Source organism: Nycticebus coucang, chromosome 1 (genome assembly GCF_027406575.1).
Source record: "Nycticebus coucang isolate mNycCou1 chromosome 1, mNycCou1.pri, whole genome shotgun sequence".
Classification (NCBI taxonomy): Eukaryota; Metazoa; Chordata; class Mammalia; order Primates; family Lorisidae; genus Nycticebus; species Nycticebus coucang.
In genome coordinates, this window is record NC_069780.1 from 174,143,362 (window position 1) to 174,168,576 (window position 25,215).

General features: G+C 33.6%; 1 protein-coding gene across 4 annotated transcripts in view; it reads left to right on the forward strand.

The window, feature by feature from the left end:
• The window catches only part of CDH9 (cadherin 9), a 168,481-nt gene that overhangs the window by 94,963 nt on the left and 48,303 nt on the right, over nt 1-25,215 (forward strand). For all 4 annotated transcript variants that reach the window (XM_053596483.1, XM_053596494.1, XM_053596488.1 and 1 more), the window contains exons 3-7: nt 8,288-8,582; nt 16,983-17,102; nt 17,684-17,851; nt 20,499-20,686; nt 21,603-21,856. In XM_053596483.1, the coding sequence (XP_053452458.1) occupies nt 8,288-8,582; nt 16,983-17,102; nt 17,684-17,851; nt 20,499-20,686; nt 21,603-21,856 (1,025 nt within the window). The remainder of the gene's footprint in view (nt 1-8,287; nt 8,583-16,982; nt 17,103-17,683; nt 17,852-20,498; nt 20,687-21,602; nt 21,857-25,215) is intronic.

Sequence of the window (25,215 nt, forward strand, 5' to 3'; positions counted from 1 at the left end):
ATGAGCTGGTGACTTAACTGAGTCTTCAACAGGCCCGTCATCATTCTTTCAAACCGGCTGCTTTAAGATGTTAAGGAATATGGTAGTATCAGTGAATTTCATGGACATGGGCCAATTTCTGTAATTCTTTTGCTGTGAACTGAGCTGCTTGGTCAAAAACAGTGTTCTGTGGGATGCTATAAGATGCTGAATTCTGTAAGTTAGAGATGGTAATTTTGGATGAAGCATTGCATTCAGAAAAATAAAATCTGTATCCATGGTAATTACCTATTCCGATTAAGGATGAAACATTGTCCCTTCCATCACAGAAACCATCCATTGCACTCAACCTGGCACCAGTAGCTGACTGATCACCTTGGGGATGGGGTCGTATTAGGGAATGCATATTGTTTTCAGCTGCTGGCAGAATGGGCCTTTAGCACTGTCTGTTCCTTATTGGCCTTGGTGAATGAAAAGAGCTTGAGCATAACCTTTGGCACCATGGCCACTTTCTTCATGAGCCCATTGGGTAAAGGCAGAGGTGGTTTGGGAAAGAGACTGAGTAGAATCCATATAAAACTTCATCCTGGCCTTTTGATTAGTAACATCCACCTCTGAGGAGGTCCCCCATTCCTGAGCATACACATAAGAAATAAATATTTTCATGTTGTTTAAAAAAAAAAAACACAATCGGACAATTGGCAACAAGAAAATGTGGGGAAAGTATCTGGAAAAATCCCTTTAAACAGGAAAACAACATGAAAATGTTTGTTTCTTATGTGTATGCTCAGGAATGGGTGGCCTCTGCAGAGCCAGATGTCACAGAAAGGGCTACAATGCTGTAGCTGTCCACTCTCAGTTTGTGAGTGCATATTGTCTAGAACGATCTGTAAAATGGGCCTGAACCTTCTTTTCCAGTGAACTGATTATAGGGTCTGCCCCATGAGGCCACAGCTGCACTCTGGGAGAAAGAGGCTGTGTAGCAGGAGTGTGGACCATAGATTTATTGTCACTTCTTCATACAACTTGTGCCTTCAGGGACCATTCAGGCCACATCTCCTACACACAGCCTCGATTGGCTGAAAAAATGCTGCTGTGTCTGCTCAAGTTTATGGCATGGTGGGTCACGTAATACTCATTATATGATTAGAAGCTCCAGGTACATAGTACATTGACATCCCATTTTAAAATGTTCAGTCTTTAAGTCCCAATAATAGACCAGTAACTGTCAAGAAAAAAAAAAAGTAGTTGTCTGGGAAGAATACCAAGGGTTTTTCTCCAAAATCCTGTGAGAGTATTGTAGCTTCAAAGAATTGGACGAGGCATGCCCATGTTGCTGAGGGCAATGGCAATTTGCTTTACTTAGTCAACTGATTCAAATGTTCACCTCATTCAGAAATACCCTTGTGGACACTCCCACAATAATATTTTACCAAATATCTGAGTATCACTGGATCTAGCCAAGTTGACAAAAAAAAAAAATAATAATAATAATCATCATCAGGGATGTATTTTAAGTTTTTTGATTATTTTGCATGGATTTAGCCATGTTTAATTTTTCTAATTTCTGAAAACAAAAATATTTATAACAAGGTATACTATAATGATACTATTGGAAAATAATAGCATTTCAAAAGAAAGTAATCTAAAAGGCTCGACACCTGTAGCTCAGCGGCTAGGACGCCAGCCACATACATCTATGCTGGCAGGTTTGAGCCCAGCCTGGGCCTGCCAAACAACAACGACAACTACAACAAAAAAATAGCCAGGTGTTGTGGTGGGCTCCTGTAGTCCCAGCTACTTCGGAGGCTGAGGCAAGAGAATCACTTAAGCCCAAGAGTTTGAGGTTGCTGTGAGGTGTGACACCATGGCACTCTACTGAGGGTGACATAGAGAGATTCTGTCTCAAAAAAAAAAAAAAAAGTAATCTGGAGGCAAGACATAATTGTAAGAAGGACTTTACCTAACAAATGCAATCAGCATAACCTGGTTTCTTGTACCCTCAATGAATTCCCAACAATAAATTAAAAAAAAACAAAGTAATCTAAGGTTCATCGTGCTTTCCTATATGTTTATTCAAGTTTGACATAGACAGGGAAGACTAGATCATTCACTGAGACTTGAAAAAGAATTATATATGTCCAAGTGAATTACTTAAGGGATTTAATGTGGGTTTTATTTAATGATAGATAATAGCAATACAATATCTACTTCATTTTGTTTCACTGATCCTATAGAAAAATTCTGAACATTGGATTCATCTGTAAGATTCTTATTTGTATTTAGGTTGTTGTAGAATAGATTTTTCTATTAATTACTATCATTTTAAATGCATCCAAAATTAATGGTGTACACAGCACAGTAATCTAATATTTCAAATATTTTAATATAGTACTATGTTTTTATTTCATTGTTGTTGTTTGTTTATTTTCACTACATTGCAACAGAAAATAGGCACTGGGATCTTTCAATTTGAAAATGAAATTGTTGATGAAAAGACTTTCATTTAATGTATGTGAGTGATACTATGTAATTATCAGATATGTATATATACATGTATATATGCATATATATAGTTTAGTACTAAATAATGTGGCTTGAATTAGGGCAGGTGTGTATAGAACAATAAATCTAAATTATCGTGATGCTAATATTTGAACACGTAAAGTAATACTACCCTTTTCTGGAAAATATTTTACTTAGTAACAAAAATCAAATATTTCAGATAATATCCTGATTTTTGAATATCCTGTAATTCCATACATCTTTTAATTTCTCTTTGACAACACCTTTAATTCATGTAGCATATTTTAGTGTTCAGTTTTCATTGAAATTTTCAAATTGATTATAAAAATGTTCAGAAAAAAGTATAGTGACAGCTGGGCATGGTGGCTCATGCTTATTATCCCTGCACTCTGGGAGGCTGAGACAGATGGATTGCCTGAGCTCACAGGTTCAAGACTAGCCTGAGCCAAAGCGAGATCCCACCTCTGAAAACTGCTGGCATTGTGGCAAGTGCCTGTAGTCCCAGGTACTTGGGATGCTGGGGCAAGAAAATCGCTTGAGCCCATGAGTTAGAGGTTGCTGTGAGCTATGACATCAAGACTCTCTAACGAGGGTGACAAAGTGAGACTCTGTCTCAAAAAAAAAAAAAAGTATAGTGACTATGATAACTACCGTATTTGTCTATTTCTCTGACTTCTATTAAATATTTTGAATGGAGACACAATGTTTGAAAAGTGAAATTTTTACATAGGTATTTGACTATTAATCTAAGTGAGATATAGAATCATACCTACCTTAGTGTGAGAAGCACAGGTTCACTTCTCTGCATACTTTAATATATCATAATAAAGTGTTAAATAAGATTAAAAAAATGAATATTATTATAATTGTATTAAACACATGGGAAAATAATAGGGAGGAATATAGAATAATTAAAACCAACATGTGCAAAATTTCCATTGAAATAACTACTATGGAGGTCAAACTTATTCTCTTTATTTATTTCAGCTGATTATTAATAATTTCTCAATAATTCACATTCAAAAGGGTCCCTGATATATACATATAAAGTCTTGGTAACCCCAGTACTTACTAGGCCACAATTTTCAGTAAATTGTAGTATCACTTTTATTTTTCCATTGTCTTGGAGAGATACATATATATATATATATATATATATATATGGCAATATTGACAATCATTTTTCTTTTATGAGTGCTTTAGTGAGAGAGTAGTATAATATAAGCTATAAGGATATAATTTACAGTTTATTTCACATATTAATTCTGACCCCTTTTATTGTTTTTCTCATGTTTTGAAAAACTAGTGCAAATTTATCTCTAAAATGTATAAAATATTTATAACTTATAATAAATACCCTTTTTAAAAAATTAATAACTTCTATCAATACATGTATCTGTTGTTAGTATGTTTATGAAATAATAATATAAGGAGATAAATAAAAATTCATTTTTACATGAATGTCTAAAATATAAGTGTACAGTTAAATCAATGATTTACATCCCACAATATTTGTAGATCATAATTTTAATCACTACCAATAATTTTGTTATGCTTAATTAGCTATTCAAATCATTAATGGTGAATATGCATTTTTCCACAATATTTTCCTTATTCATAAAGCTGCTAATATGTACACAATTCTCTATCTGTCCATTTATCCTTTTCATCCTTTGCTAATTGTTTCCTTTCATTAAAAGTATAGGTATATTTCTTGCACTCCTCTTACAATAAAAAGACCAACAATGCAAAGATACATAGACAAAAATGTTATTTTTTAAAGAGTTTTTTTTTTTTTTTTTTTTTTTTTGTAGAGACAGAGTTTCACTTTATTGCCCTCTGTAGAGTGCTGTAGCATCACACAGCTCACAGCAACCTCCAACTCCTGGGCTTAGGCAATTCTCCTGCCTCAGCCTCCCGAGTAGCTGGGACTACAGGCACCCGCCACAACGCCCGGCTATTTTTTTGTTGTTGTTGTTGCAGTTTGGCCGGGGCTGGGTTTGAACCCGCCACCCTCGGTATATGGGGCCCGCGCCCCGCTCACTGAGCCACAGGTGCTGCCCTTTAAAGAGTTTTTAAAAAGTGTTAGAATAACACTTAGAATAAGTGTTAGAATAATGTAGTCATTAAAATATTATTGACACATGGAGATTTCTAAAATGTAATTTAAGTTGAAACAGCAAGTTTTATTAATGATCTGTTTTTTTTTTTTTTTTTTTGTAGAAACAGAGTCTCAATTTATGGCCCTCTGTAGAGTGCTGTGGCCTCACACAGCTCACAGCAACCTCCAACTCCTGGGCTTAAGCGATTCTCTTGCCTCAGCCTCCCGAGTAGCTGGGACTACAGGCGCCCGCCACAACGCCCGGCTATTTTTTGGTTGCAGTTTGGCCGGGGCCGGGTTTGAACCCACCACCCTCGGTATATGGGGCCGGCGCCCTACCGACTGAGCCACAGGCGCCGCCCTGATCTGATTTTTTTTAATAAACAATCATATATAACCTTACTACATTTATGTGAAAAGGTACTATTAGAAAAAGAGGAAGCATTTGATCTTTAAGAAATGTATGCTGAATGATTTAGAAGAAAAATATCAGTCTTTCTTTATGTATTTTACAGTTTAGGGGCATGGTAAACAATTACACCAAATGTGGTGATTATCATTACTGGAGTGAGGTGTGCTACGTGATTACAAAGCAAGGGCATTTATCCTGATCTAGTGAGTCAGGAAAGGTATCCCTAAGGTAGAAATTTTAAAATTAGATGAACACGTATGACAAATACATAGTCAGCGGAAATTTCAAAAGAGGTGAGAAGGATGTTAAAAGGAAAGAAAAACAGATGCAAACAGATGTGGAAGCTGGGACAGATCTTCTGAGACAAAGAATAACAAGTAATCAAGGCAAAACGAAGTTATTGGTATGTATAGAATGCATAGCAAGGGGAAAAAAGCAGCAATGCATCTGGTCGCCAGCCAGATTATCGAGTCTATATAAGTAAATTTATGTTTTCGCAAGCAATTGCCATAATAATAATGGTAAAGATTCTTTTAAAAAAGTAATGTCCTCTTTTAACAGAAGAGGCAAATTCAAACACAAAACAGTGGGTCCCCCCAAACACTGAGATATACATTAGGCTAATTTTGGTTTATATGACAAATTCATAATAGTTCATAAACGCTGTGTCTTGTTGAATATTTTTGAGCTGAGTGGTAACAGGACCAGATTTGCAATGTAGGAAATCACCTTACTTATGGAATTTTGGAAAAATGTTTGAAATAGAGGGAGAGTAAAGGCAGCAGGGCTAGGAGATTGCTGCAGTTGTCCAGACAAGGCTTGTTGGAGGGGAAAGCCAGGGTAGCATCAGCCATAGATGTGGAAATGGACAGGTGAATTTACACCTAGATCAGCTTTAAAACGTCTGTATATGATCATTTTTATGAGGTTGAACTTACTTGCAAAGGAGAAGTAAAATATGACACTCGTGTTTCTAATTTTAGCTTCCATAGAAAACAGCATTTGAATAGTCTAAAATTCAGAGATGGAGGATGCTAACGAAATACGTGAGGGCTACATGCAACGGGTATTGTGAAGTATATGATGTAAGGCTGCTGAGCAAGGATAGGCTCTTCAGGACTACGTTTTCATTTACATCTACTCTTTTGGTAGTTTTAAAATAGGCAGTGCATTATCATTTCTTATAGTTACCTTGCAGTGCAATAGATCACTAAAGCTTATTCCTCCGCATAAATGAAGTTTTGCACCTTGCTCAACATCTCCCATCTCCATCCATGCTCCAAATGTTATTTACCATGAGGTAATGGTTTTGTTGGTCAGTTTGATTTAATGTTTTTGCAATGTAAAACATAGAGAAATACCTATTATACCTATAATTTTATAACATACACTATCATTGTCAATTAAAATTCAAAAAAGGAGTAGTTTCAGAGTAATGTAAAAATTTTAGAATTTTTTCCAATTCATAATTTCTGCAATGACACTGTTTATTTTAAATACTCAGTGATTATTCTTCTACATTTAAGAAGTTATTTTTACAAGTGAATATATATCAAAAATAATTTATGAAAATATTTTAAGTGTTGTCTTAGGATATATTTGTATGGCTACCAGGAAAACTATGTGTTTTATATCACTTGATATTAAAATATCTATCAATATATCATTTTCCAAATATAAAAACATTATAGTTGAAAAGTTTTCTCCCAAGGTCATATTTTAATCTATGAGAATAAAATTCTCTACTTTTTCTTACTTGTCTCTCTGACTACAGACGCTGAGCTTCTACAAATAGCGTTAAACAGTAATTGCCGCTTATCCCTAGTTTCAGTTACCTATGGTATATAATAATAAGGTATTTTGAGAGAGCAAAACACTATACTTGCATAACATTTATTACAATATTTTGTTTTGATTATTTTATTATAGGCTATTGTTACTAATCTTTTATTGTGCTTAATTTATAAATTAAAAATTATCACATTGCTATAAGATAATACATAGAATATGTTTGGATGGTTTGGCACTGTCTGGAGATATCTCTCTCTCTCTCTCTCTCTCTCTCTCTATATATATATATATATATATATATATATATATATCAAGACACCATATATGGTGTCCGTGTATCCACTGGGGGTCTTGGAATATACTCCCCAAGATAAGACAGAATTACTGTAGTTTAGAAGAATAAAATCAATTAAAATTTAAGATATGCATCCTAAACTTATTATCAAAATAAGTTCACAAATTCCTTACAAATTGCTTTGGTTTAAAATAACATTTAATATGTTAAGGATTTTTTTAAATTTTGACATGGATTATAGGTGCGGTTTTGTTCTGGATATACGGGTGGTGGTGAAGCTGGGGCTTTTAGTGTACCCATCACCCGGATAGTGTACACTGGATCCCTAAGCCATTTTTTATCTCACATATCCCTCTACCGTCCCAGCTCTTGGAGTCTCCAGTACATATTATTTTCTATATGGCCATGCACACCCACAGTTTATGTCCTACTTAGGAGATCATTTTCTGTTCCTGACTTAGCCCACATCGGATAACTGCCTCCAGTTCCAAAATACAGAATTGCATTCTTTGTTTATGGCTGAATAGGACTCCATGGTAAGAGTGTGTGTGTGTGTGTGTGTGTGTGTGTGTGTGTTATGATTTATTTTCCTTTCAATAGATACCCAATAGTGGGATTGCTGGATCGATTTTCAGTTCTTTGAAAAATCTTCACACTTTTTTCCACAGAGGTTCTACTAACTTAAATTCCTACCAACAGGGTCTAAGTGGCCCCTTTTCTCCACATCCTTGGCGACATCTCTGCTTTCTGACTTTTTAATAACAGCCAATCTGACCAGAAGAAGATGGTATCTCATTTTGGTTTTAATTTGCGATATTGAGCATTTTTCTCAGATGTTTCTTGGCCATTTTTATGTTTTTTGAGAAAATATACTAGAGGTTTAAATCTTGGTAACCACTCTCTATTCATTAATATCTTTGAAACACTATGCTTTGACAGAGACATATGGATTTTAGGATTATTTTAAATTTAGGTCTTTATTATGACTACATACAATTGTTTAAAATTTTGGGTAAAAATGCAACTTAAATACTTAGTTTTCCTCTATTGAAAATTAAGGTAGACATAAAGATTATTGTTGCAGTAATGCAATGTGGAGACAAACTGATAGGGCCAAGATTATTTATTTTCTGTAATAATTACACCTATATTTACAGAATTCTTCTTTTCTACCTCTCTAAAGCTACACACAGACCAAGATAAAGGAGATGGAAATTTAAAATACATATTAACAGGAGACGGGGCTGGCAATCTATTCGTTATAGATGAAAATACGGGAGACATTCATGCTGCAAAGAAGTTAGACAGAGAAGAGAAATCCCTGTATGTTCTTCGTGCCAAGGCTATAGACAGAAAGACCGGGCGGCAGGTGGAACCAGAGTCTGAATTTATCATTAAAATCCATGATATCAATGACAATGAGCCAAAATTCGCAAAAGACCTATACACTGCCAGTGTTCCTGAGATGTCTGGAGTTGGTAGGTATACGCTAATCCGTGCAAAGTAATTTGTATTTCTTTGTTTTCTAAGGTAATTATGATAGACATATGGGTTTGATATGTGCTTTTTCAAGATAAGAACTATAGCTGAAAACTACTATTTACTGTAATCTATCTCTTCTAATTATTTTCCTTTTGTATATCCTAATGTCTTCTCTTAGGTTGTAACTTACATCCAGGGTTATTACTGAAAATAGTTATTCCATTAAATTTCGATCAATACCTTCAACTCTGCTCAATTGGCCTTCAAATCGCAGTCACGTAGAATAGATCTTTGCCTGAAATGAAGGGGATAATAAATCATATCAGCCGCGTTTGTCTCTTTTGCATGCATTATTTGGAATAATAACAGCTAATGCTTACATTTGGCAAATTTCTTCTGAAGTATTGTCTCATTTGATCATTAAAACAACTTAATGTGGTAGACATGAAAAATAGATCTTTAAATCTCCATTCTGTTAATTAGGAGCCTAGGATTCAGAAAGATTAAGTAACTGAATTAAAATCAAATAACCTAGTAGCATCATGACAAGATTTCAAGTCTTTTTTATGTTATTTTTATGCACATTTAATCACTGAACATAGGCTTAACGTGCAGAGAGAAAATAATTATTTCACTTTTTAATGTGGACCACAATTTAAATGCTACTTCTTATGCAGACTTTTTAGCTTTATCGGTGACTATCTTTAACTCTGTGCATATAGAAGTTTTAGATTTGGTAAGATATTAAGAGCAGACTCAAATCCTAAAACATTTCCAAGAAACTAAGATAAATGAACTATAATATCTAAAAAGGCCAACAGTTTCCAAATTTGATGTAATTTAGTTGACGATCATTTCAATAATCATTCTTAAGTACAAAATGTAGACACTATGATAACTAATATGTGTCAGTCTAAACTAATTTTTGTACAGAGAGAAACAAACTTACACCCACCTTTATTGGAAATTTTATGTAAAAGGTCTCTTAACCATGTGTCCTGTCTGGCAAGAAGAATCAAGAGTTTATAAAGATGTTATTTTTTTTTTTTAACCTCAGATGAAATTTTATCTGTCTGAGAAAAGTGCAGATATATTGCCCCCGCAGATAATTCACAACAATAATATAAAAGGGACTTACCACGTTACACAGGAGTCCTGTGAAATCATAAAGTCCTGGAATGAAACAGAGTGGATATAGTTTTTAAAGTATTTTTAATAAGTGCTATTAGCCTAGTACAGCTTCATGGAAGTGCTGGATAGGTCTACATAGGTCTCTATAGATCTACCAGTGGGCTAATTTAGACAAACACCACGGCCTCTTCCTGGGATTATTATATTTGAGATGAAGCTACATTTAATATTACACTCTCCTTATCAACTTCTCATAAATGATTATTTTTAGTAATTTGGTTTTCTGTTTAATATCCTGTTGCTCTTGTAAAACATTATTATTTTTCTTGTATGTATGTTATTTTGCCAGATATTTTGACACCTGACAATACAAAACCTTTCATTTATCCTCCGTCGTCAAGATTTGACATATCTAGATGTAAACAGCATAATTAAGATGACAGAAATACCTGAGTACATCTTAAAAGTTTTCAAATCAGTATCTCATTTTGAAGACCAAAATATTTTTATATAGGGAAATATATTGATATTTAAAGTCAAGTAACCTAATTTTTTCTAAATTATTCTGTGATCTTTAATGGACAATTATCTCCCACCGTGTATTCCTGTTTCTCTTTTCTCTACTTCGCTCAAATGTATTGTTTCTCAAATTAATTACTAGAACAATCTAGATTCTAATAATATTTAATATGTAGCAATGCCAGGAATGAACTTTTATATATTATTTTTTTAAACCCTTAACCTATTACTCATAAAAATACACAATATGAAAGTTTTGCAAGGAAGAGGGCTTGTGAGAATCTTGTCCAAAAACTCTTTCTGTACGGCAATCTAAATTTCATTTATGTAAGCTTTGATTGTAGGTAACACAACTTATGATTAGTGTAGGTTCCAAAAATGAGAATTTGAACCACTGTCAATTATATTTGCTCCATGTCTAAAATTTCCACAAAAGTGAGAAAAGTAGATACTTGGACACTGGATGGCTCTGGTAGCTTTTAGTACAATTAAATACAGATAAAACTTGATCCTCCTTATAGAAAACAATTATTATTATTTATTACTAATACATCAGTGCATTAAGTATTTTCTCCTTGGTCTGCTCATAAACTTTGTCCTTGATTATGTTTATTTCTATGTAAATTTTTACACATTATACATATAATATTCATATGTAAAAGATACTAAACTTAGTTGAATCAGAGTTGGCCAAAACAACTTAGAGTCAGCTTAATACTAGTTTTAAAAAGAAAAAAAAAATAGGTTATTAGGTGAAGAGATGGCTGAAAATTTTTACTGTCTTATTCTTCTTCTCTACTGTTAAATAGTGATTCTTGTTATGCTAACTATAGTTTGAAAATTTTCTAATTTATTGAATTTTAATACCTTCAAAGTAGCATTTTTCTTATTTGTTATTTTAATTAAAATGTCTCCTCAGTCAAATTAAATGCAAATAAGACTATAAGGGGGGGAAACCCTGAATTTTACAGTACGATTTTAGATAACATTAACATATATATGATATTTAAATAAAAAGTAGATGTATTTTATATCTTGAAATGGTTTTGTTCTTTTATTGTAACTCTCCCATTTAACAAAAAATAAAGGTTTAACTTATTTTAATTATTGCAGGTGTGATTTTCTTTGCTTTTACTTATACAAATAAACCACTTTACAGGGAAAAATGAGAGGATGATATTCAGGAACTTTGTCACACCATGTGTAACTCATATAGTAACATTGCTTTAAGTGTTCAATAAATCAATAAAGAATTCATCTATAAAGGAAGTAGCACACAATTTAATTCTGATATTATATTCATTATGATATTAGAGACTTTCATTTAAGTTGAAGAGTTGAAAAACTGTATTAGCTTTAAGAGGAAATGAAGTCTAATGGAATAAAACAAAGTTTATTATTATTCTAGTCTTTCTTACGATGCTATCCTCGGAGGACCTCCTTGAATCTTTTCTTTCTTTGCATTCATTTTTATTTCTTACAATATTTCTTTTTTCTCTCTCACCACCTTGTTCTTTCCCTTTCCATGTTTCTCTGTGCCAAAACTATTTTTTTCTTTTTCGTACCCATGATTTTTAGTTAAATTGAAATGACTTCAATTAACTTAATAAACTCATAAAACTTGAAATTCATTCACATTTTCTACTCAGAACATTCAATCTGGATTTTAGACTAAGATATATAAACATGAAAATGGGATACATTTTGATTAAAATATCATTAGCAGGTCTCTACTTTTTTTATCCTTTTTAGTGTTTGTAATCTTATTATTGCTTAACAACTTTCTACCAGTTTTCTGTATTTTAAATGCACTGATCTTCAGTGAAGTGAATCCATGCTATGTAAATTTGGTGATTTTGGATCTATACTTTCTCAATGACTAGGTATTTTCCTAACTTCCTTTCAAAAAATAATTTCTCCTCCCTGTATTCTAACACCTCAGCCAGAAATGTCTCCAGGGTTTTTCGCAGTCACACACATAACTCCATCAATAAATTCTTCACATCTTAATGGGGACTTTTCTGAGAGTTTCACTAAGGATAGATTCAATAGGGGATCATGTCCTTAGTACAGGACAGGTAGGCCATTTGGTAAAACGTTTAGAATAGAAATTCTTCAGCCACACTGGCTAGGTCTAATTTCAGCTCTGTCACCCACCGGGTTCATAATCATTAGTAACTTCTATGTGCCAAAAGTAATAATACCGTCACATACTGAGATCTCGGTCCGGTCTACCTTCTACAATTTATGGTTGGTAGTTTTCATTATGATTCTGTGAGACATAGTATGTTAGGTTTTATGGGCGAAATGCTGAACAGAACCAGACATGTTTTCTGCCCTTGAAGAGTTTATATCTCACCAAAAGAAAAGAAAAACAAGAAAATGTTACATCTTTGTTACATCTAACAAAGGATGATTTCAATTTTTCATTTCCTGACTATCTAATTTATGGGCCTCTGTGGATTCCTCTTCACTGTCTGAAAACTTTCAGCACAAACGTTTATTGCAAGGGTCCTGGGGAGCCGTCTACCTCTGCCCCTCACGTTAATGGATGTCATAACCTTAAGACAGAAGCAAAGGTTATTTCTGTCAAAACCACAAGACAATTCACGGACAAGTATGGAGAGCAATCTTATTTTTATTTATTTATTTATTTATTTATTCATTTTTTGGCTTTTTTTTATTATTAAATCATAGCTGTGTACATTAATGCGATCATGGGGCACCATACTTTCTATGACTTCCAGCACCTATTTCTCACACTTAGCTGAGTTAAAAATCAAGTTAATCTCTTTTCTACAGGACTCAAAAGGAAGGTCTGACTTCCCCTAACTCGTAGAGTGATTCTCTTTGTTTCCTCCGTATTGGCTTCATCATTATCTCACATATTCTCATATAATCAAATAATATATATGCATATATGAAAGAAACCGTGTTAAGTGTTATTATAATAGGCTGTACTATATACTTTACAATATTACTGTGACAAAGAGTTGCTATTTATGGGTGGCACCTGTGGCTCAGTGGATAGGGCACCAGCCCCGTATTTCCAGCCCCATATACAGAGGGTGGTGGGTTCAAACCTGGCCCCAGCCAAACTGCAAACAATAACAACAACAACAGCAATAGCCGGGTGTTGTGGTGGGCGCCTGTAGTCCCAGCTACTTGGGAGGCTGAGGCAAGAGAATCGCCTAAACCCAGGAGTTGGAGGTTGCTGTGAGCTGTGATGCCACTGCACTCTACCAAGGGTGATAGAGTGAAACTCTGTCTCTACAAAAAAAAAAAAAAAGAGTTGCTATTTATTAAAGAAGTGTAAAAGCAGCATTTGTTTTCTCAATTGTGTGTTTAGCAAAAGAAAAGTTTTAAATTAGTAAAATATATGATGCCTAAGTAATCTTTGTACAAAATATTCTATTGTATTATCTATCTATCTATCATTTACCTACCTAGACAAATAGAGGACAGATAGATAGATAAGTATGAAAACTATGTGCTTGGATAATTTGCATTTGACATTTTAAATATTTCAAATATGGCTTATCCAAAATACATAGTATATTTCTATATTCTAATTTCCTTTTAGGACTTGGATATTTTTTCCAAATATTATTATTAGTATATTTATGAGATCAATGAGTTAAGGATTAGAGCAAATTTTTTTGATTCTTTAACATATTTTTCATTTAAAGGCATGTTGTATGCAAAATTCATTTAAAATTATGATCTATAATTAATGTCAGCATCATGCACAACCCTTGATGTGAGATGTAATGTCCTTCAGACTTTGTATAGTTTGCTTAACATAGTTTTATCTTTATTTAATATGAAAGTGAAATATTTATTTTAAAACATTAGAGAATAAATAAAAGTTACAAATATTTTGGAAAATTCAGAGGGATGTAAAAATCAAAATATACATCTTTTTATGTCTTATAAATAGTTAACATTGATATAAATCATATAAAGTAACTATTTTCAATCTGATGCTATTATTAAGTTGTGTTAACCATGTGGCATTACATTTCTGGGTGTGGGAGGAAAGCACTCATTATTCCCCACAATTCAACGCACTGTTTCTTTTTTCACTTTGCTATTATGAATAATATATCAATGATATGTTATCAGTGTTTGCCAGTGGTTGAAGGCATCCCTAATGATTACGATGATTCCAAGAGGTGGAACAAGTGTTTTATATTGGTGATTTTAGCTTTTTAGTTACATCACAGAGTTGATTTCTATTCTTTAGATTAACTTTATTTTTACTTTAGGTCCAGATTTTTACATAACATACCCACAATATAGAGTGAATGATTAAAACTCAAATTTTATAATAATAATATTTAAAAATGTCAAAAAGGTACCGAAGATTTTGTTTGTTTGTTTGTTTGTTTGTTTTGGCCGGGGCTGGGTTTGAACCCACCACCTCTGGCATATGGGGCTAGAGCCCTAACTCCTTTAAGCCACAGGCACCGCCCCCAAAGATTGTTTTTACTTGTGTTCGTGTAGAAAGCTGGGCACGATGGCCCACTCCTGTAATCCTAGCACTCTGAGAGGGTAAGGCTGACAGATTTTTCTGAGCTCAGGAGTTTGAGACCAACCTGGGTAAGACCCATACTTCCTGTCTACTAAAAATAAAAAAAACAAGCCTGGCATTTTAGTCCCTGTGCCTGTAGTCCTAGCTACTCTGGAGGCTGAGGCAAGAGTATCACTTGAGCCCAAAAGTTTGAGGTTGCTGTGAGCTATGACACCATGGCACTGTACCCAGGGTGACAAGGTGAGACTCTGTCTCAAAAAGAAAAAGCTTAAAATTATACTAATGTTAAAAGAAACATGGAACTTTCAACCCAAAAAACTTCCAAAAATTAACTACTTGTATTTTCAGCATATTGGTAATGCTTAATAATTCATACTGCGATAATCCTCAATTGTGAAAAGATTCTCATTCTAACATGTATTCTTATAGAATTACACAAAAACTAAACATAAATAAGAAAACCTCTTTATAGAAATTCAGGGTATTATGGTGGAGAAAATCACTTTTATCACTTTTGCTTTGGTCTAGTGAGCAAATAGGTAGATAAGCCTTAAATGATAAAAGCTTACAGTTGGGATAAATTGAATGAACATGTAGTGGTTCCGTTCACTCACAGGACATGTTAATTCCATTAGAGCTGGAGAAACAGAGGCCTCAAGAGAAAGAACTCAAGTTCTCATTCCTAAGCTAATTAATTTTGAGAAAACACAAAAAAATGCTGTACTAATAGATGTTTTATTATTCAGACACATACATTGATGAAAAATGAGTTGTTGGTATTAATCTTTAATACAATATATTAATTTTTAGAGTTTGCAAAAGTATATACGCATGATTTGAGAAACATTAACTCGATTAGACAAGTTAATGAATATATAGTGTGTTTTGTTTATTAAAATAGGCGACAGGGCCAATATGTAATTTGATTTGTTCTCAACAAATTTAAAATATATGTAAAATGAGGTGGAAGACTAGTTGAGGCAAGGAATTCATGACCAGCCTGAGCTACATAGTGAGACTTCATCTTCACCAAAAAAAAAAAAAACAAATAAAGAAAAATTAGCCGTGTGTGTTGTGGTGGCACTCACCTATAGGTCCAGCTACTCAGTGGCAGGAGGACCGCTTGCGCCCAGGACTTTGAGTTTGTAGTGGGCTTTGATGATTGCACTTAAGCCCAGCAACAGCATAAGACTGTGTATTTAAAAAATGTGTAGGAGGCAGAATAAAACTTTTGAAAAATTTTGTATAATATACTGTATAATCTCCTATAAACTCATTTTTCCTGAAGGAAAACAGTAGTGTTCAAATGAGTGTTATTTTAGAGCCATGCTTTGAATCTTTATAGTGATTCAGTAAAAAATAACAAAGACAATATATTTCTTTATGCTTATTCCATTTGCTCATTTAAAATACTTTTATCTTTTAAATTATAATGACTTGTAAAAAGTTAAAGTAATTTAAATTTTATATTATAAAATTAAATAGATGGTAATTCTAAATTGCAGTACTGCTTGTGACAAATAATTATATACTTTTTTATCTTCTTTTGGAAAATATAAACTGATTTAGAAATATGTGGCAAATAATCAGGATGACACAGAATAACAATAGGAAAAGTAATATCTAACTATGCTATCTATATTTTAAAGAAGGCCAAGACCCTTTATAATTAGATATAACTTGTGAACAGCAAATATCTTGCAGGTATATTTTATGCCATTTTTATTTGTTTATTAATAAAAATATGGTCTCTGTTTTTCCTTCTATTTATAATATCTACTCAAATTTACTAGACTAAAAGGGTCTAGTGGGATTATCAATGTCAGGTATATCTTTAAAATGCTGGTTTCCAGTTAGCAATAAATTGAAATTTTTGTATGCATTATATTGAGTTTAAAATGCTCGTCCTTCTAAATATTTCTAATCAGCTAACATATTATTAATCTCATTACCCATCTTTGTTTTAAAATATATTTGTTTATTCAATACTTTTCCTTAGAAAACTAAAACAATAAGAGCAAGGAATATTTACATTTTTTAAAAAAGAATAAAGGAGAAAGATGATTATTTTTTTGAATCAGCATCATTTAAACAAATTTCTTCAAACATATACCATAGTCTAACACACCACACTATCAGCAATGTTTTCAGAAAGATTGTTTCAAATTTGCAAGAATCTAAGTGTTTGTGTGTTGGGGGGACCTTTACGTAGGTACATCTGTTATCCAAGTGACCGCAACAGATGCAGATGACGCCAACTACGGAAATAGTGCCAAAGTGGTGTACAGCATATTGCAAGGACAGCCATATTTTTCAGTGGACCCAGAATCAGGTAACAACATTTAAATTTGGCCTACTACTCATTGTATTATACATTTTAATGGAAATTAATTTAAAGATGTTTCTTTATTTGAAAACCTACTCATTCAGTATTACATTTCTACTTGATCCCTCCAGTTTACCAGTGGACACAAAACCAGAATTTGTGTTACTGAGATAGCTTATTTGAATCCTTTGCTCTTTAGATCATTATTCAATTGGTTTAAGTCACCAGATTCAAAATTTCACAGAGATTCAGTCCATAATGTAGTATAGGAAATACCCAATATCTAAAGACTCTGATGATCATCAAAATTAAGTAAGTTTATTTGGCTAAATATTTTTGACTGGTATTTTTTTACAAAAGAATAAATACAATGATTTAGCAAAACCCATTTTGGAAACAATAGCCCACAGTAAAATTCTTTCTCTTCCATAAATTATGTTAAAATGGTTGTTGATTGACAGATATATTCAAGTACAGTGGCATTTTCTTCACTTGTTATAATTAATTTCTGTAAAATGGATCTGGCATAGATTAATGTTAAAACTCAGTCACTTAATAGCAAAATGTATTTTGACTTTTTCCAACAGGCATAATAAAAACTGCATTACCAGACATGAGCAGAGAAAACAGAGAGCAGTACCAGGTGGTTATACAGGCCAAAGACATGGGTGGCCAGATGGGAGGCCTCTCTGGGACAACCACAGTGAACATCACTCTGACAGACGTCAACAACAACCCTCCTCGCTTCCCCCAGAGTAAGAAAGTTTTCAGTGATGTGTTCAAATGTATCTCAAATACATTAGTTACAGAGTCTAATAATTGTACTAGTGGTTTCACTACTGTTTTGTTCATAAAGGCAAAGCCATAACCCCTTCTTACAGACACACACACACAATTTCCTACAAATTGAAAATGATCATAATTGTTTGTATCATTTTTTGAGTGGATTGTGGTAGAATACAAGGGCCTGAGGTTCTTTAGCAACTTTAATTATCCTTTTCTACTTTTTGAAGAATTGCTTTCTTTCCTAACATACACTATGATCATCTCAATGTTTCCTTCCTCTCTTGTCCATAGTTAGGAAGGCGGTGTCTCATGTCTGGCATGCTGGATTCAAATCCTGTGCCTGCATCTTATTTTGCCTTAGCTCTCTTGTTTATACATAAGGATCATAATGTCTCATTTAATTGATTCTAAAACAGAGACTTGTTGAGGCCAGGGGTGGTGGCTCATCCCTGCAAATCCTAGTCCTCTGGGAGGTTGAGGCAGGTGGATTGCTTGAATTTAGAAGTTTAAGACCAGTCTGAGCAAGAATGAGATGCCTTCTCTACTAAAAATAGAGAAAACTAGCTGGGAGTAGTAACACATGCCTCTAAACCAGTGGTTCTCAACCTGTGCATTGCGACCCCTTTGTAACAATGAAAATACATCCCACATATCAGATATTTACCTTACAATTCATAGCACTAGCAAAATTACAGTTATGAAGTAGCAACGAAAATAATTTTATGGTTGGGGGTCACCACAACTTGAGGAACTGTATTAAAGGGTCGCGGCATTAGGAGACATTAGGAAGGTTAAGAACCACTGCTAGTCCCAGCTACTTGGGAGGCTGAGGCAAGAGCCCAGGAGTCTGAGGTTGCTGTGAGCTGTGATGACACCACAGCACTCTATCCAGGGCAACAGAGTGAGACTCTGGCTCTAAACAAATAAATAAATAAATAATACATAGACCTGTTGCTCTTTCAAAATCTCTGAACTAAGATACTATATTAAAATCATTGCAAAGTGGTTTATTTGGCATCATATTTGTATTTTCTTAGTGGCCCATTTAACTTGGTTGTGATGACATTTTAGACACATTAAAGATTAGTATTCCCATGGTATCAAGTTATAAAAATTAAAGCAGTTATAGTCTCTCAGTTGTCACCATTTTGCAATATATTTGAAACCATAAATGCTTTGCATTCCACGAGTTCCCACAAAAATAGATTCCAATTTTTTGCCATTTTTTTTTATTCTGTAGTGAATCAATGTATAAAGGACCCCATCTTCAGATATTTGGTTGAAGGCTCAAATTTAAATTCATATCATTGATTTTAATACAAGGAAATATTTTTCCAGGCCAAAGAAATTTAGGATATTTGATTCAACTTTAATTTGTGGACTTATCCATACGATGAATATTAAACAATCAAGATTTCTGAGATTATGAATAAAAAGTCTACATAACATAAACCTAAACTTTACATTCTGAGTCATTAAGCAAAATCTGAAAGAGTATTATTTGGTGAATTTTCAGTGGCTTGCCACTCTGTAATACTATGATCTATTATTATCTTAATAAAATATTTGGAGCTATACTAATAATAGTAAAATGCAGAAGACTAGATCTTGGGCTAAATGTATTACATACACAATCACATGTAGTCCATATAACAAACCTATGAGCTCTTTACTATTGCTATCACCTTTACTTTCCAAATTTAGAGAATTTAATTAACTTCCCAGTGATGAGAATTCAAATCCATGCAGTTGGATTTATAAGCTTATATTCTTAACCACAAACAATTCAAATCCACACAGTTGGATTTATAAGCTTATATTCTTAACCACAAACTGGAAAGAGACTAGACTTCTAAGTCAGGAAGATTTTTGCATTCTCCTTTTTCCAAGACTTCCTTGATGCCCACCTCCGAAGATGATACACCTAAATTGATACTTACAGGACGAGTGTATGGGTTGAATAAATTGGCACAGAGGGCCTTTGACCTAACATAGCACATGGTAAATGATAAAAAGCATTTCTGACACTCAGAACATTTTTTGGTATTTTTCCACTGTTGTCCTTCGGATAGTCAAAAATGTTTTCAGGATCAGTTGAATGCGATATCATGATTGGCTGGGCCTGCAGAAAACAGAATACTCCATACCCCACTCAAAGATACTAAAATTAAACCCAAAGAGCAAAACACAGACATCGTTGTGTGTGAAATTACTATTCATGTGCCAGGATATAGAATTTTTTAAATACTTTAAAAAACAACTGGATATATGTAAAAATGAGGAGATGATAACAATTTTGAAAGCCCCAGATAACCAGTAAATAAGTAGTTTGCCTTTCCTTCTAAGTCAAGAGTTCTGGATTCTAATCCATCCATTATCTAAATAACCTTGAAACAGTTACTTAGTATTTCCATGACTTATATTTCTCATTTACAAAATGAGAGTGTTTTGTCCTTGTACATTATTTTTCCAACTTAATCTATAATTTTTGACAGCTTACAATTTAGTAAGATGAAAAACCCTCCCAACTAAAATTTAATTTATTTAGGTAAAAAAGAGGAAACAAAAGAATTTTATCTAAAGATGAAATGTTGAAGCAATTCATTTAATTTACAGGTACGTATCAATTTAATTCTCCTGAGTCTGCCCCTCCTGGAACTCATCTTGGAAGGATAAAAGCCAATGACCCTGACTTGGGGGAAAACGCTGAGCTGGAGTATCGTGTCACCGAGGGAGACGGTGCAGACGTGTTCGATGTCATCACTGACAAGGATACACAGGAAGGGATTATAACTGTCAAACAGGTTTATTTTTGCTGTTTTCATTTTTTTCTTTGTGTGCTTTATGGTTTATTTTTGCTTTTCAGTGAAGAGAAAAAAGGCCTGGGATCTATCTTTCTTCTTTTCTATATACTATCTTTCATATAAGTGGGAATAATTGTGATCACTTCAAATGTAAGTTAAGCATCCCTAGCATTGGCACTTAAAGTACGTAAGGCAGCAGAGCACTGTAATTGCTTGTGCTAATAGTAGACAGTAATTAAACTAAAATTAGATCAACTCAGAGGTACTTTTGTATTTCTTAATAGGAAAAATAGTTATGCCACTGTCAATGTTATTTCATACAGTTTTCACTGTAAGTATATTCATCAATTTAAATAAATAAAACCTGAAATTTCCACATGTTTAAATTGGGTGTTTTTATTTTTCATGCATGAGGATGAACATTCTGAAAATTTACACACAAAGCCAGCTCAATGTATTTTCTCTTGTTTTGAATTCACTGTTTTCTCATATTCTGCTCAAATTAATGAAAATGATTTTCATTTTGTACCTCTATTTTGTTCTATTTTCTCTAACTTTACCATGAAAAATTTTAGTAATAATTATGTATAATCAATAATTTATTGATTAGTTATAATTATGTATAATCAATAATTTATTGATTAGTTATATTTCATTTGTTATTAAAAATGTTAAGGACATTATTAAGTAAGAATAATTCTTAATATCTGTACCATTATTCTTCATTAACCTTCCATAAATAAGTATAAGTCAAATATTGGTTAATTTATTTGATATAGCTATGAAGCAATAATTAGGAAACTTATTTAACCAGAACTGTTGGTATGTTAAGAGAACTCGTTATTCACTTTTGAAATTTTCTTTCATTGTTAAGTCTTCTAAAATTTTTAATTGTTCTTATTTTTTTTAACTTCAGAATTTAGATTTTGAACACAAAATGCTGTATACTTTAAGAGTGGATGCAAGTAACACTCACCCTGACCCCCGATTCTCACACCTGGGACCATTCAAAGACACAGCTGTGGTCAAAATATCTGTGGAAGACATAGATGAGCCTCCTGTGTTCAGTAAAATTTCTTATTTGATTGAAGTAGATGAGGATGTAAAAGAGGGGAGCATCATTGGCCAGGTGACAGCATATGATCCAGATGCCAGGAACAATTTAATAAAGTAAGTACTTTGAGAAAATTTATGTTTGCAAAAATATAATAATCTTATCACTACTTAAAAGCTATGTGGGAAAATAATAATGTTTCACAACATATAATCAAGCACAGTAATAACACCGAAGACATCCAGAACACAACTCTTAGCTAGGAGGTCTTTGAAATGCTCTGGGTATATTATGTCCCTAGAGTCTTTCCAGACGACAAGGTAGATATTGTAATAACCTCTTTCTGGCGACAAGACTGAGGCACTGAGCATTTGCATATTAACCCACTATTCGGCACGTTATTTAAATGGCAAATCTGGGTTCGAAAACCAAGCAGGTTAGCTGTAGAGTCAGCGTTTTAATCTATTTACTGAGATGCAATTCTTGTCCCATCCTCCCTCTTGGTTAAATCAGAGTTCAAATAAAAAGAATATAAATGAATAAATTGTGAAAAAATCTATTTTTCTAGAAATGTCAAAATTGTCACTAGGGCCTACTTTATACCAAAATTTTGGAGAAACAAGACGTCAATTATATTCTCATAACAGCATAGAGTATATGAAAGAGATAATATTTAAGTCAATAAAGAAGGTTCAGGTATTAACAATTAGTATAGTATAATTCCTTTCCAAAATTTCAATAGTTTTCACCTTTAAAGTTCTCAAATACGGCAGAATGTGAAATGATTCTTATAAATTGTTCTAGGTAGAATATAAATGTGGTCATGCCATGCATAGATGAATGAGGGGGTTGAGTGAGAGAGGTGAACATGCACAGGAGGAGAGAGCAGGCTTCATGAAGAGGTAGATAGTACAGTAGGATGTAGGGATAATAAAATACCCCAAACTCTACTTATAATAGAGTTGTTTAATTAAGAAAAGTAAATGGTAAAATTTATTCACATCATCCTTCACACACAGAAAATTAACAACCACAAGAGTAAACATGTTATTATTTAATTTTCACTTTAGGTCTATCAAAATGTGTTATTTTGCAAACCTATGTTGCACTAAATGTATTCTAAGGATGATGTAATTTATTGGTGGATTAATACATTATGGAAGACAGTAATATTTTTAATTACAAAACAGTCCACAAAATCAAATCTCTACTTAAAAACCAGAGTTTATATTAATTTGCAAGTTTGGTTAGATTTAGGTTTGTTAGAATATGACTCACATAACATCCCTTTTAAAAAAATAAATGATGGTGGGCGGTGCCTGTGGCTGAAAGGTGTAGGGCACTGGTTCCATATACCAGAGGCGGTGGGTTCAAACCCAGCCCTGGCCAAAAAAAAAAAAAGATGGCTATCAACTTATCTATTTTGTATATTGCCCAACATTATTTTTCAAACATGCTTTCTTGTTTGTATAAGGATTACATTACCTGGACAAAATTTTTATCAATATACATTAAATATTTAATTTAACATGTCCATATTGTTTAAATCAAAACTCTTGAAATAAAATGAAGTAGCTTTCTAATGGCCAAGGATGACCGTGCACATAGTAGCATGCTCATATCCCCAACAATGTGGATCTACATTTTATTGAAATGGTATACTAGCAAGGAAGGTTATGGTGTCTCTTTCATGTAGATTTATTGGGGAAAAAAGTGTAAATTATGTTACTTGTATGTTTATTTGTAATGCTGAGGTGGAAATAAATACCCATCTATTTTTTTTTTAAAAGATAAGGGATTACTCATAGCAGTGGCTACAAATGGTCAGTGTCTGTTCTTGGTGGGTTTTGTCAGATTTCCAGCATCATCCATGTTGGCTGTGCCTTCCATTCTCCTTGCTGTGGTTTTCTCCAGGTGTTTGTGCTAGAAATCATATATTCATTTTTAAAAAGTGAGTGATTGTAAATTTTTTAAATGATAGTCATACACTAGTAGAAAGTTGCAGACAGTATCAATATATCAACTCTTTCAGATGACAAATGTCACAGCCCACCACTGCCACCACTTGTCAGGCCCTGGGACTGGCCAGGTCTCCAGCTGGCTTATCTAGGTTCCAGACAAGGACCACCGCTATGCTGTTATCTCGCTCAGGAATGATTGGTCTTAGGTGCCTGAAGGCTATTTACTTTAGCAGAAAGAAGAGAGAAAGAGAGTGATAGTCTTTGAGGATAAAGCAGTCTTAGAATAGATCTTGACAGTCTGTAGCAGGGTTTAGTTATCTTCAGCAGAGAGACATGAGAGTCAGAGCAAGCAGGTTGGTGATAGAACGAGCTCACTCCCACTGCCTTCTCCTCCAGGCTCTTACATACACAATCCCTTGGCTCTTACCACCACAGGGGTAGAGACTGCCAATTCACCAATACTCTCATCTCTCGAGATCTCTCATGCTTGTTAAGAGAGCTAAATTCCTCCCCATGCCCTTTTCATCAAGGCGTTCCATTATTGACCTAGCGTGTTACTCATAACTCTCACTCCTCCTAGCCATAGGCTATATGGGCTTCTAAAGATGATGAACCTATTATTGCTGGACCACTGAATCTGAATGCGAAAACATCTCAATATAAGCCTTGTATTCTTTCCTCATACATCTAGCATATTTGCATAATAGAAAGTCAAAGAATGTGGGTCACCTTACAAGAGGCACAATGGCTCTTCTGCATTGCCAAGGATATGTACTCATTTATTCAGATCAGGGGTCTCATCAAATTTTGTGAGTTCTTTAGCACTCCTTTCCACACAAATGTTTTCATCTTATCATTCAGTACTATAATAAGCAACAAAATATATGTTCTATAGTCAAATTGTGGCATCACTTTTATGACAGTTAGACCATCTATTTTGTCTAGTCCCTCTTCCATAAAATAATAGTTGTCTTTTATTGAGCTCTTACTCTACATGGGAACCTGCCTTAAAGAACTTCATATTTATTAGCTTCTTTAAATCTCATGACAATTTATAAGGCAGATATAATTATGATCACCCCACATTTTATAAACAATTAACCGAAATACAAAGAGTTGATGTGACTTTCCCAAGGATCCGGCACAGAAATTTGCAGACTGGGAGTTGAAACTATTAGCTGTCTGATTATAAATCCAGTGTTAGCAAATATACTGATTTCTCTGTGACTCAGTTATTAAATATAGATAATATAATGTTCACCATTTGTAGACAAGTTCGGCTGATCCCAGTGGTACTAAGCATCGCCCTAAAGTAAAAAAATTATGCAAGAAACAAAACATAGTTTTTGTTCCTTAAACTTTGGTCTAATTTTTTTTCAAGACAACCATCCGAGATTTCACAAACTAACACTCTGGACATGTTATCTTATGAAACTGTGGTTTTATTTCTTTTCTTCTTTTTAACAGCATTGTTGAATTATAATTTACTTACACTATGCTATCAATATTTAAGA